At 35.2% G+C, this 12,962-nt stretch overlaps 1 protein-coding gene across 1 annotated transcript in view; it reads right to left on the bottom strand.

The window, feature by feature from the left end:
• RELN (reelin) overlaps window positions 1–12,962 on the bottom strand; it is a 535,267-nt gene that overhangs the window by 255,840 nt on the left and 266,465 nt on the right. Inside the window, exons 7-8 of the mRNA XM_047850601.1 lie at window positions 9,365–9,461; window positions 3,995–4,046 (exon numbers count right to left, since the gene is read on the bottom strand). Coding sequence (XP_047706557.1) covers window positions 3,995–4,046; window positions 9,365–9,461 — 149 coding nt within the window. The remainder of the gene's footprint in view (window positions 1–3,994; window positions 4,047–9,364; window positions 9,462–12,962) is intronic.

Here is a 12,962-nt window from a genome sequence, read left to right as displayed (position 1 = left end):
TTCTAGCTAGTTCAATAATAACAAACTGATAAACTCATGTATATATATTTCTGCCCACGGGTTTCACTAAAAGCATGCTATACTGTGATTCTATGTTTCCTTCTGGGTCAACTTTTCCACTGATTGAGGTCCTCAGATCACCATGTCCAAATCCTGTCTTGGCATGAAATGTCTGCATGGAACCAATTTAGCACTTGGTTACATACTATTACAGATGTCTCTGCAATAGTGACCTGTCACTCAGGCAAGAAATACTTATGAGCATCTACTTATTTTGAGTCCCTGGGCTAGGGGCTGAGAATACCATGATGGACAAGACAGATTTACCTCCTGAGCCAAATTCTGTTCTTCAAGGCATAGGTTTCTGAATGCTTTACCTTTAATCCCCATTTGGCCTACAAATTCTATTAATATGAAGAAAGAGCTAGGCTAAACTAAACAAGCATAGTACCTGGCAAGATCTTATTGAGTGAGTCAGTGTAGACTTACAGCAAGGAAGAGACAAGTTTGCTCTTAACACAACTATCCAAAAGATCTTTCTTAAGAATTAATTTCATTACATTTCTTTATTGCCCAGGAGAGAAAGAGGCCATTTCTGACTTCTATTGACTATTAAGTTTAAAACTCCCGGTGATGTATATTAACTCTTCAAATGGACACAATTTTCTCTGACATTGACCATGGCCATCCTTTGGCCAGTCTTTCTTCTCCGAGAGGACACTCATGTTCCCATCCTATACCTTGCTTCTGTCACTCTGTCTCCTCACCTGGAAAACCTTTGTCCTTTCCAGTGACTCCAGTTGTTGGGGTTCAGGGATTCTCCTCTCTAAGAAGGCAGAAGGCCTGACCTGCTCTACTGACCTGCTCTACTGTGAAGGACCTGCCATCATGGGGACCTGTACACATGTTCATCTCTGTTTATAATAATCTGGCAGCTCTCTAGAGGTTTCATGTTCTGTATGTATCCAGAGCCTTCTACCAAACCACTAAGCACTGTAAAAACGTTTTTCTCTTTCTTTTTTTTTTTTCCTTGTCTTTCTATAGTTAGAGTTAGCTCAGGAAAAGGCTGGCAGGCACACAGCAAATACTCAGTGACATGTTGTCAAGTGAATGAAGGACAAAAAACACCATCAGCACTTCCCTTGGACCTAGGACACTGCCTGAGAAGGCAGTTTGGAGACACCTGTAAGATAACGGTTTGCAAGGGCATAATCTCAAATTTTTCTTTGTATCCCGGAGGAAATCTAAAGGAAACAGGTAAATACCTGTAAGGCTAGGACCATAAATTCTACTAGGAGACCCTAATGAATCAAGTGAGGGTTATAGCAGATCAATGCTTCAGCACAGAAATAGATATGAGATCTTTCATTGGAATGGAAAAATGAGAAGTTCTTCTAAGAACATTTTAGGACACTTTTCCTGATGCTTTAGCTATTGATAACCCAATAAAGTTCAGGTTCCCGAGTTGTATTTTCAGGATGCTTTAAATTTAAAATTCATTTGGTTAAGGTAGCCTGTATATTTATGCATATGTTTTTAAGTGTGTGCATGCATGTCTCTGTGTGTATAGGTGTATATATTTAGAAAGGCCTGGGAGTGCATTACATGATAGAGTTTATTTGATAACCTTAGTAATCCAAGACATTTCTATACACATACTCATAGACTTGGTACTTGGGATTCCCTTGGATAATGCTTGTCATGGGACTGAAAATGTTTACAAGCACAATATAAAAGCTTCAAGGCAATAATTTATTCAATTGTGGTTATATGTCCACAATTGTGAATGCAATTCACCACTGAAGCCACAAATAATGACAGAATTCCCTAGAAAATTGTCTTTAATACATCTGAATCATCACACTACACAATGACCTTTAACATCCTAAAGGATTTCCAAGGCATTGACACTAAATCTAGCCATATTTAAACACACTCTTAGTACAGATTTGGATAATTCCACAACATACAAAGAAATATAAATGATTGTGTACATATAATTTTTTTTTTTAGTAACACATTCAATATAATTTTTGACAGGAGTATAAATACAATGGCTTCTATTTGGCTGCATTTGCTATTTTGGTATTTGGTTATTGCGGGACTAAATAAAGCTGAGGATGAATTCATGCAATTATGACATCTCTCAAACCTGTGTGCATGCCCCCATCTAGCCCTCACACCATCCATGTGAACAGAATGATGCTACTCCAAGTACTCATAATGAGATACACAAAACCATTTTTGAAAAGCTCTGTCCACCACTATACTGAATCTACCACTCACCACTATACACTATATAACTAGAGGTTTGCCACTACATGGTTTCTTTTTTCTTTCTTTCTTTTTTAATGTTTATTTATTTTTGAGAAAGAGAGAGACAGAGCACAAGTGGGGGAGGGGCAGAGAGAGAGGGAGACGCAGAATCCAAAACAGACTCCAGGCTCTGAGCTGTCAGCACAGAGCCCGACGCGGGGCTCAAACTCACAGACTGTGAGATCATGACCTGAGCCGAAGTCAGACGCACAACCGAGCCACCTAGGTGCCCATGAAACATATATTTTAAAGAGGATTCTCTAGTATACTTTCTTTGGTTAAAGATAATATCTGAAATTAATATTCATTGCCCTAACAAAAAACTTAGAGTAAATACTTGGAATACAGATAAAAAGGAAAACATTTTCAGCTTTTTAAAAAAATATAAATAGCACAGTAAATTTAAACACATTGGTTCTGGTTAAGAAACTCTAAGTTACTTGCCTATCATGCTAGGGATTTAAAAAATTGTTTTTGTAGCACCCCAACTTTGAAAAAATGAACTTTGTTTGTTTCTGATTATAGAAGTATTACATTTACAGAAAATTTGGGATGCACTTGCTGATAGATCAAAAAAACCCTCTCATAAAAAAAAAAGCTCATTATTTTGTTTTTGCTAACGCTTTCTTTATGACCACATATGGACTTCTGAGTAGTCTGTAAATTGTTGTAGTCATGCTATCAATGTGAGAAGAAAACAGCCCAAACTGTAACAAGGCAGTTTCACATCATACTTACAGATGCTTAAATCAGGCTCCGCAGATGAGAAAGTGACATCTACATGGCTGGAAAAAAACTGCTCTGAGGCACAATCAACCAGCGTGAGCCCCTACCTTGTGATCAGGACGAGAAGGGGGTGGGGAGATTGGGGGGCGATCTGGAAGAAGGGGTCCCCAGGGCATAGCTGCTGCAATCTTCATGTCATAGGCAGAGGCCAGGAAGAGGTTTCCATGTTACAGGACCAAGATCAATAAAACTGGCCCCCATCTAGAAAGGCAGTACCTTTCTTTAGCTAGAACATTCCTACCGGAAACCTGTACATGGTACTTATTAATATATGCCTTTGGAAATTAGAACGGAAAGTAACAAAGATAACAAAACTGCAAACGCTTGATCAAAAGGTACTTTACTTTTACTGAATGCTTCAGGTAGGAATTTTTAACTCAAATGCAAAAGCACTTAAAAGAAATATTGCCAGGTAGAGTCATTTTTAAATGATCCATGTCTGAATCAAACATAGATTATTTATGTCAAACATGAAGTCCTGACTGGTTTCTCTCAGGGAACAGTAATTATCTCTTTCACTACCAGCCGGTAAAAATGCAGGAAATTTAACAGATTTTTAATTTTAATATGAGCAAAACACAACCAGTAAGGTAATTCTACTGCTGTAACAGTATAATCACAAACATTCAAAGTCCATATGTAAATCACTTTAAAACGGTTTGGATTATCTGTATCATTCTTAAATACTGCTCCCTGCTGGAGAGAAATGAGAACAGAATGCAGCATTTACAATTTTCAATTTCATTTTAAAAATGTGTTAAATTATTTACAGCAACGTTAAGACAGACTCTTCTCTAAATCTAAAAGCATTTGGCACTATACTCCTGATGGTACACTATGATTAAAACAAACACTTCCAAGTTAAATTGCTATAATTGCTAAAAACACTTACCAATGGAAAACTGGAGGACAGAGGCTGTTGTGGTATTAAGGCTTGTGGTAATCTAGAAAAAGGAATATACCAAAATAAGACAAGACAGAAAGACAGGAGGATAAAGAGAAAAAGCTGTCAGGAAGAAAGGAGAGTGAAAAGAGGAAAGAGGGTGTATTTATTCAGTGGTTGGCTTATTTTCATTAGTAAGTCTGAATGTGAATACACTTCATGGTTCTCTATGGGGAACAACGGTAAGTAAGATCCTGACTCAGGCACTCATGGTACATGTTTTCTCAGGGTCCTGTTGAAAACCATTTTTAGTGTGATCTGCCAGGTAATCTTGTGAGAATACTTATTAACACAGCCCCTCCCCTCCCCCTTCAACTTCCCCTCCATCCTACACCAAAAGATCTAAAGCCCAAAGCAAATGCCATAAAAAGGCTCTCAAATAAAAACCAGGAAGTCAGTTAAGAGCAAATGAGAAGAAAAAGATTATGTTGGGAAAAGTAGATAGAAATACATCAGCTAATAAAGGGTATAAGATTTTGTTAGGGGATGGTAAAAATGTTCTACAGATGTGATAATGACTGCATGATTTTGTGACTAAATTTGAACTGCATACTTTAAATAAATGAACTGTAGAATACTATATGTGGAATATTTGTCAATAAAATCATTACCTTTCCAAAAAAAGTAATCAAATTATAAGCTTAGAAATATCCTTCCAACACATTTCTATTACTTCCTATTAGTTTCTCGAAGAAGCATGCTTAAACAACTTTCCCCCTGCTGAAAGAAGAATGGTACCTTATTTAATTTTTAATAAATTTAAATTTAAAAAATTTTTAAATGTATTCTGTGGAGCAGCGACTTTGACCCATACCAGCTCAAATGAGATGACAATTAGGGTTCTCATTTTCAAAGACTCTCTTGTTGGGTTCCTGACCCTGTAAAGCATCTAGAAATTACAAAGTGGACAACTGTGTTTCCACCATGGCAAAAGCAGTCGGCTGTCTTACTTCCACTTTTTCTATGTCATAATATCATCCTGAGATTTATCCCTGCACTTTATCAGTGCCCACAAGATGGAGTCCACAACTGTGGAAGGATCAGGAGATACCCAGGTCATGAATCTCTGGGGGGAACTGGTGGAAAAAAGAGCAAGCCTCCTGTTTAGTCAGAATTCAGCTGAGATGTATCAAAAGATCAGATGGATGCTTTCCATTTCTACAACACAATTTGGAAAGATGGCTGAATGCATGCTTTAAATACGTGACTTTAAAATTCATGAAGAAGCAGGAAAGGTAGAAGAGGGGAGGGCAAGAGACACATTTTATAAGTTGTTAAATATCACTATAGATATCAGCTCCTAATTGATTTTAACCATAGCAAAAATCATTGGTGTCAGGGTGTCAGAGGAAATTCTCTCCATATAATTTAAATCCCTCATTATCACAGATTACCTGCAACAAGAAAACTGGCCCTTCATGTCTATAGCCCTGTTTCTCCTCTCTTCCCCTCACCAGAGTCATTAGAGAAAAATGGATCAACAGAGTTTTCTTTAAATAACTATGATATTAGCTCCTTTTCAAGATTCCTTTAAAGGAATCTGTGTTGTTTTGGTTTTTTTTTTTTTTCCACAATTTTTAGAGTTCAACTATTTGTCCTCATGGTTTTTTCACTTGGAAAATTCGATCTTACAGTCCAAAGAGGCACATGAAAATCTGTAAAGTTTTCACATAAATTGAATGGATGCTCATTCCACCTCTGATTTTATGTAACTCAGTAGATTCCCAGGTGAATCATGAAACACTCCTGAATAGAAGTTCTTTTAAACAATGGTATCAGATAAGCTAAAAGCACCATGGTTATTGCCAAGGCTGGTGTATTAGGTATACTAGAGAGTCTTAGATACTTATCCTGCTGGGTGTAATAAATGAGGCTGTGTCACCTGCACGATGAAGTTCCACAGACATGACCACTGATAGCACGCAGTAAGTTGCCTGGAATGTTGCCAAATTTCAAATTACACGTGCTGAGAGTGACCCTGGACTTAGATTAGTCATTGATTCTGCATTTCTTCACCAGGGAAGCTAAGGACTGGTAGAATAGTTAACTCTCACTGCTTTACCTTTACCCATTTTTTAGCCCATTAGTAAAACTGTCAGCTACACGAAGGAATAGGAAAGATGAAGAGAAAAAATAACAAGAAGCATTGCCTATAAAAATCTGTTCACCTATATTTTAGGTATTAATAAATTTATGTATTAATAAATTATTTATTATCCTGGAGTTCACACATGTAATTTTAGTTTGCAAAGTCATAAAGTGTTTACATAGGACCTTCTGAAAATGAAAGGGTCTCTTAAATGGCTTTTGATAAATAGTACAGCAACTCTGAATGTCTGACAGAACTTTTCTTCTACCAAATTTCAATGGTCTTGACTTATCAATTAGACCCCAAACCATAGAAAATTACTACAATCACTAAATGAATCTGAATTCACCACAGGCTGAGGCTGTGGATTCTGCACATCATCCCTGCAAATTTTGGGGGGTTTGATCCTATTTTAGCTCAAACTCTTCCTTGTAACTAAAATGCATTTGCAGGGGTGCCTGGGTGGTTCAGTCAGTTAAGCGTCTTAGGCTCAGGTCATGATCTCGCAGTTTGTGAGTTCAAGCCCCACATTGGGCTCTGTGCTGACAGCTCAGAGCCTGAAGCCTGCTTCTGCTTCTGTGTCTCCCCACCTTCTCTCTGCCCCTCCCTTGCTTGTGCTGTATCTCTCTCTGTCTCTCAATAATAAATAAATGTCAAAAAAATGTTTTTTAAAATAAAATGCATTTGCAAATAACTGAGAATAATTCAATAAGTAATTTCTTTAAAAGCACTGAGGGTCGCATAACCAACTTGTTTCATGCTCTGAGAGAGCACATTTTCTTTTAAAGGAGAGGATGAGTGAATTCCTCATTACCTTCACGTCAGACCAGCAAAATGAGTAAAGTTACATGTCACCACCTGAAACATGGAGACCTCAGTGAGCTAAATAAAACAGTGAGGGCGGCCACACAGCAGCAGTGGAGACATAACTGAACGGTATGCCCATGCAACCACAGATGGCACCTTTCACTGACTTTGGCTTTTATTAAAATAAAATGACCATGTGACTAACTTCACAAAATGGAGATGCTCTTGCTGGCAGTATAAAAGATAAGAGCATTAGCCTACTAAGGTTCTTTGCCTGTGGTTCTCTGCTTCACAAATTCAAGAACTACATTTATGAAAAATAAGAAGGCATATTTGTTAAAAAGTGATGTTTGGGGGCTAATATCTTTCATCAGTTCTCATACACAACAATTTGGACTGTATTCCATCTTGAGGTACCAAGCAAATATCTGAATTTTAGAAAACATAATACCATGTAAACTGACAACTGAATTTCTCCCTTTTCATTCAGTTGATCTGTCATCTGTAAACACAACTTGGGTATAATCTCTATTTTTGGTCCCAGGACACAAATGTAGCATAAAAATTATTGAGAATTAGAAGTTGCTAGGGTGGAAAATCTGAGTGTCATCCCTATTTTTGTTAATGTATCTTTATTCTATTCCCATGAAGTCCATAACAGAATCCCTCATACTTAGATGGGAATATAAATCTGCATATGTTTTTTTTTTCTTCCTTGGATGAATGTGATTATTTTGAATGTTTTCTTTTTTAGTTGGAAGGCTAATTTCACGCTAATTATATAATACAATTCAAAACTAGCCCATTGGGTATATAAACTCTAATGCTAAATAAATTGAGTGAAATAATCAGGATTAAAATACACATGGATCAAATAAACTAGATACTTCAGTTTTTATGCTACTGAAATATGAATTTTGGCATTATATTCTGAGAGATACTTCTTTCTTATTAATCAGTAGAACAAAAAAAGAGAATTTTTCAAGCATTTCTAGAAATATTACTGAATGGGAGAACATTCTAAAAAAGGCATTATCCTAAGCTCAATTAACTACAGTAAAATTTTATTTTGTTTTAAGGTTTATAGATAATTAATTCAGTCATGGTACATTATTTAAAGTGCACTAGCAAATCGATTTTTTCAAGAAGAACTTCACTACCAGAGTCACATTTGTCTGCAGGAATATTATAACACCTTGTGAGACTTGAATTATGAGCACCTATTATTTTAATTTGCATCCAATTAATTCTGTTTGTGTTCTAATTTCAGCTAAAAACTCTTCAATTTATCAATGTTCTGCAGCTCGTATCTTTAATAAATTAAATGTATCCATTGCCATGAAAGGGATATTCAAGCAGCATAAAATAAGAACCATGTTATAAAAATTAATGGACTTTCACTTTGATAACTAAATCTTTTAATTGCTTAGCTAGTTTCTCCTCCCCTTTGTATTGTGGAAGCCAGTCTTTGGACCACTTTTAAAGTTAATGAATTTCAAACAAAATGTGTGATGTAGGGGTGAAAAACACAACCTGTTACCTAAAAGCCCCATGATAAGGAAGATGTGGGAGAAAAAAGAAGTATGGAAGCTCAAGCTGAAAATCAGAAAAGCAAAGCATAAGAGATGTTGTGAGTAGAACATTTCTTGTTAAGAAATTGAGCCAGGAGTAAAACATAACAATTGCTTTTATATCCTTTTTCAAGAATGTGAAATGTAGTCTTTCTGCCAGAACCAAGTAACAACAAAAGGCTCATTAGCCACATGTTGATGGCTAGTGATTTTGTGGCTTTTAATTTTAAATGCTCATGTTTCACTTTATGTATGATCCAAGAACTTCTCTTTGGTAAGCAAAGTCTAATCAGTCTAAATGAAAGGAAAGTAGCCCACTCCTGAACAATTTGACACAAACCCAAATTTGTTAAAAACTGGTTTATTCAGTGCACTCCCACTTAAAAAAAAATCAGTGAGGTTTCCTTTGTGGTTAGGACACAACCTTTTAAAATAATGTGATAAAACTGCTCATCTAACATTTTTGGCTTGCAAAGAGACTGTAAGACATTTAAAAGTAAAGCTTTATATAAGAACTTATAAAGTCATAAATTATTTAAGTGTGATATAGATATATGTGTCATATATGTCACACGTCATACCCATATTTTTAAAAAGCCATCTAATCATAATGACGCACCATGTATAATGAGATCCATTGATGTTGTCAATTTTATTCCCAAATTATTTTTACATTTGAAAATAAACCAAAATCACTGCTCCCAATTTTGAGATATTTGTAATAAGGTTTATAATATAAATAATACTGCAAATTTTCATATGACTTATATGAGCATAAAAGAATATTTTGTTGGCAAAAACTCCATTAAGACAGTGTATTTGGATTAATGTACATAAATAGCATGTACTTACCAATTCTCTTGGACCATATGGCTCACAGAAGGTGACAGCATTGCCATGCATAATTGCACCACACTGTTCTCCAATCTCACAGTTGTTACATTCAACCCTGTGAGAACAGAGAATGCACCCACAGTCTGAGAATTAAGTAGCACAAAGTGGTTTATTGCTCAGGTAAGGAAAGAGGTAAGTTATTGTTATTTGGTTCAAATCAACATTTTCAGGAAGGTTATAGTTTTTTGGTAGCATGATATGCTCACGAAATGTGACACCAGAAAGACTTGAACTTAAGTCCCAGTTCTTATATAGTCACTTGCAGTAGTGGGCAAGTTACTTAATCTCCCAAAGTTTCGGTTTTCTAACCTATAAAATGAGAATAACAACACTGACCTAAATCTTACATAGTCGTCATGAGGATTAAACAAGAGAGTGCATGAGACACAGAGGACAGACCCAATCTCCTAGTAGGCACTTAATAATGGCAGATGGTATTATAACCAATAATTATATATAATATATACCATATCCAGTACAATAATGTTTGCAAATATTAAAGACAAGCAAAGTAATATATACTTAGAATGAACTAAAACTTGTATCTCTGAAAATAAAAGATGTTTCACAAATTTTCATCTTTTTTGAGTTGCTGTGTGAATGTTTAAAATTACTGTCCTCAAATAAATCTGTAAAATGTCTATAAAATATACCATGCTAAAAATAATGAAATCAGATTATATTTAATCTGTATATTAATCCAAAATAGATGCAAATTCTAAATCAAGCAAATTTTGGATACTGAATTAATATATTCATCTTGCAAATAACTTAATTAGTTGCTTTTTTATTACTGTAAAATGAAGTGGTTAGTAAAATCTTAGGACAAAAGCTCAAAAATAAAGTTATTCATGTTTTTAGGAGAAATTGAAGGTATGCATATTCTGGATTTGACTTTGCATATTTATAGTAACACAATGCCCTGCGTCATGACATTTCAACATACAATCATTACATATCTAACATGTAGGAAGGATAATCTATGTTTCCTCTGTCTGAACCTCAAACCACCTGACAGCTGTATTTCATGCAGAAAGGACATTTTCAGACTTTCACATTCTAGGTGCCAAACATGGAAAGGGCAGCATGCCTTTTGTTCTTGAGATCACTGTATTCTGCCCTTTCAACTACTTGCTAATTTCAGAAAAAGAGGGAGTAGGAACTCCAATTCAAGTAGGAAGAAGACAAAAGTGTGAAAAGATACCAGGTATCCCATAAAGCCAAGGGGCAGAAGCATGGTAAATAAATAAAAACTTGACAAATAAATGTATTTCCTACATGTGAATTGCCTGGATTAAGTAATCGGTATTCTTCTCTTCCATTGAGCTGTTTATAAGCAGATCAATAAAGTCAAGAAACTTTGATTTTTTTTTAGAATAAACAGAAAACAATTTCTGCTATGAAGTTTAAAATGTTAGTATCTCATAGCATCACAAATCTTAGTAGGAGCTTTGAATCTTCTCTTGATTACTGTGAAGCAAAATTCTGGAAAAAAATCTTTGACTTTAGAAGAAACATAATAGTAGCTTCAGAAAGGTGACAAACATATCTCTGGTTCCCTGTTTTATGTGTGACATGTTGTATTCCACAAATATCTGTTGAAGGAATAAAGAAATATAAGACAACTTCATAAACAAAACTATTGTTAAGGCTTGAGGTCTTAGAATAGCACCTGGCACATAGCTAGCATGATGTGGTAGTGTAACTGTCAGCCATCATCATCATCATCATCATCATCATCATCATCATCTCTACTACTACTACTACTACAGATTTCCACCACTTTCATCCAGAACTGGCATATTAGGTCTTTTTCCCCAGAGAACCTATTACATGAACTTCTTACTACTGTTTCTCTATTTTTAAACTGTACATTGATCTTTTCAAGGAGTGTGATTGTGATAAGAGTACAGACAAGTAGCACAAAAATTATAGTGGGGGTCTTACTCAGTGATAGATGAGGATTATTTGGCTTCCAAGTCATTGTGAAATGGCTTGAGAGAAACATCAACTTTGACAGAGAAAAAAAATTTTTTTAATGTTCAACTCTCACAATGGCTATCTGCCCTTTTCCTCCAGCGAACTCTAAACTAAAAGTTTCACTGTTGGTGAAAAGAAGGAAGAAGTTCCTCTAAGATCAAAAACAAGACAAGGATGCCCACTCTTGCCACTTTTATTCAACACAGTGCTGGGAATCCTATCCACAGTAATCAGACAAGAAAAATAAAAAAAGGCACGCAAATTGGTAAGGAAGAAGTAACATGTCACCATTTGCAGATAACATGATACTATGGATAGAAAACCCTAAGGACTCCACCAGAAAACTATTATTACCAATAAATTAATTCAGTAAAGTTGTAGGATATAAAATTAATATAAAGAAACCCAATCCATTTCTATATACTAATAACAAACTAGCAGAAAGAGAATTAAGAAAACAATCCCATTTACAATTGCATCAAAAAAGAATAAAATACCTAGGAATAAATTTAACCAAGGAGGTAAAAGAATTGTACTCTGAAAACTATAAAACATTTATGAAAGCAACTGAAGATGACACCATAAGTGGAAAGATATACTGTGCTCATGAATTGGAAAAATAAGTATTGTTAAAATGTACATAACTACTCAAAGCAATCTATAGATTCAATTCAATCCCTATCAAAATACCAATAGGATTTTTCACAGAACTAGAAAAAATAATCCCAAAATATATATGGAATCACAAAGACCACCGAATGAGCAAAGCAATGTTGAAGAAGAGGAACAAAGATGAAAGTATCACAATCCCAAATTTCAAGATATACGACAAAATTGTAGTAATCAAAACAGGACAGTACTAGCACAGAAACAGTACACAGATCAACAGAATAGAATAGAAAGCCCAGACATAAATTCATCCTTATATGGTCAATTAATCTATGACAACGGGGGCAAGAATACACAATGGGAAAAAGACAGCCTCTTTAACAAATGCATTGGGAAAACTGAACAACTATATGTAAAAGAATGAAACTAGACCACTTTCTCACATCATATACAAAAATAAACTTAAAACTGATTAAAGAGCTAAATATGAGACCTGAAGTAATAAAAGTCCTAAAAGAAAACATAGGCAGTGAACTCTTGGACATGGGTTTTGGCAGTATTTTTTTGGATCTGTCTGCTCAGACAAGGGCAAAAAACCAACCAACCAACCAACCAACCAACCAAACAAACAACAACAACAACAAAAAACAAACAAACAAAAAAAAACTATTGGGACTATATCAAGCTAAAAAGCTTTCGTACAGGAAAGGAAACCACCAACAAAATAAAAGGCACCCTACTGAATGGAAGAAATTTGCAAATGATATATCTGATAAGGAGTTACTATACAAAATATATACACAATTCATGTAACTCAATGCTCCAAATCTAAATAATCCAATTAAAAAATGTGCAGAGCATATAAATAGACATGTTTTCCAATGAAGACATCAAAGGGCCACAGACATATGAAAATATTCTCAACATCACTAATCATCAGGCAACTACAAATCAAAACCGTAAAGAG

Source organism: Prionailurus viverrinus, chromosome A2, assembly GCF_022837055.1.
Source record: "Prionailurus viverrinus isolate Anna chromosome A2, UM_Priviv_1.0, whole genome shotgun sequence".
In the NCBI taxonomy this organism is placed as follows: Eukaryota; Metazoa; Chordata; class Mammalia; order Carnivora; family Felidae; genus Prionailurus; species Prionailurus viverrinus.
The sequence above is the reverse complement of the archived record's forward strand: the minus strand, read 5'-3'. Positions and strand labels throughout refer to the sequence as shown.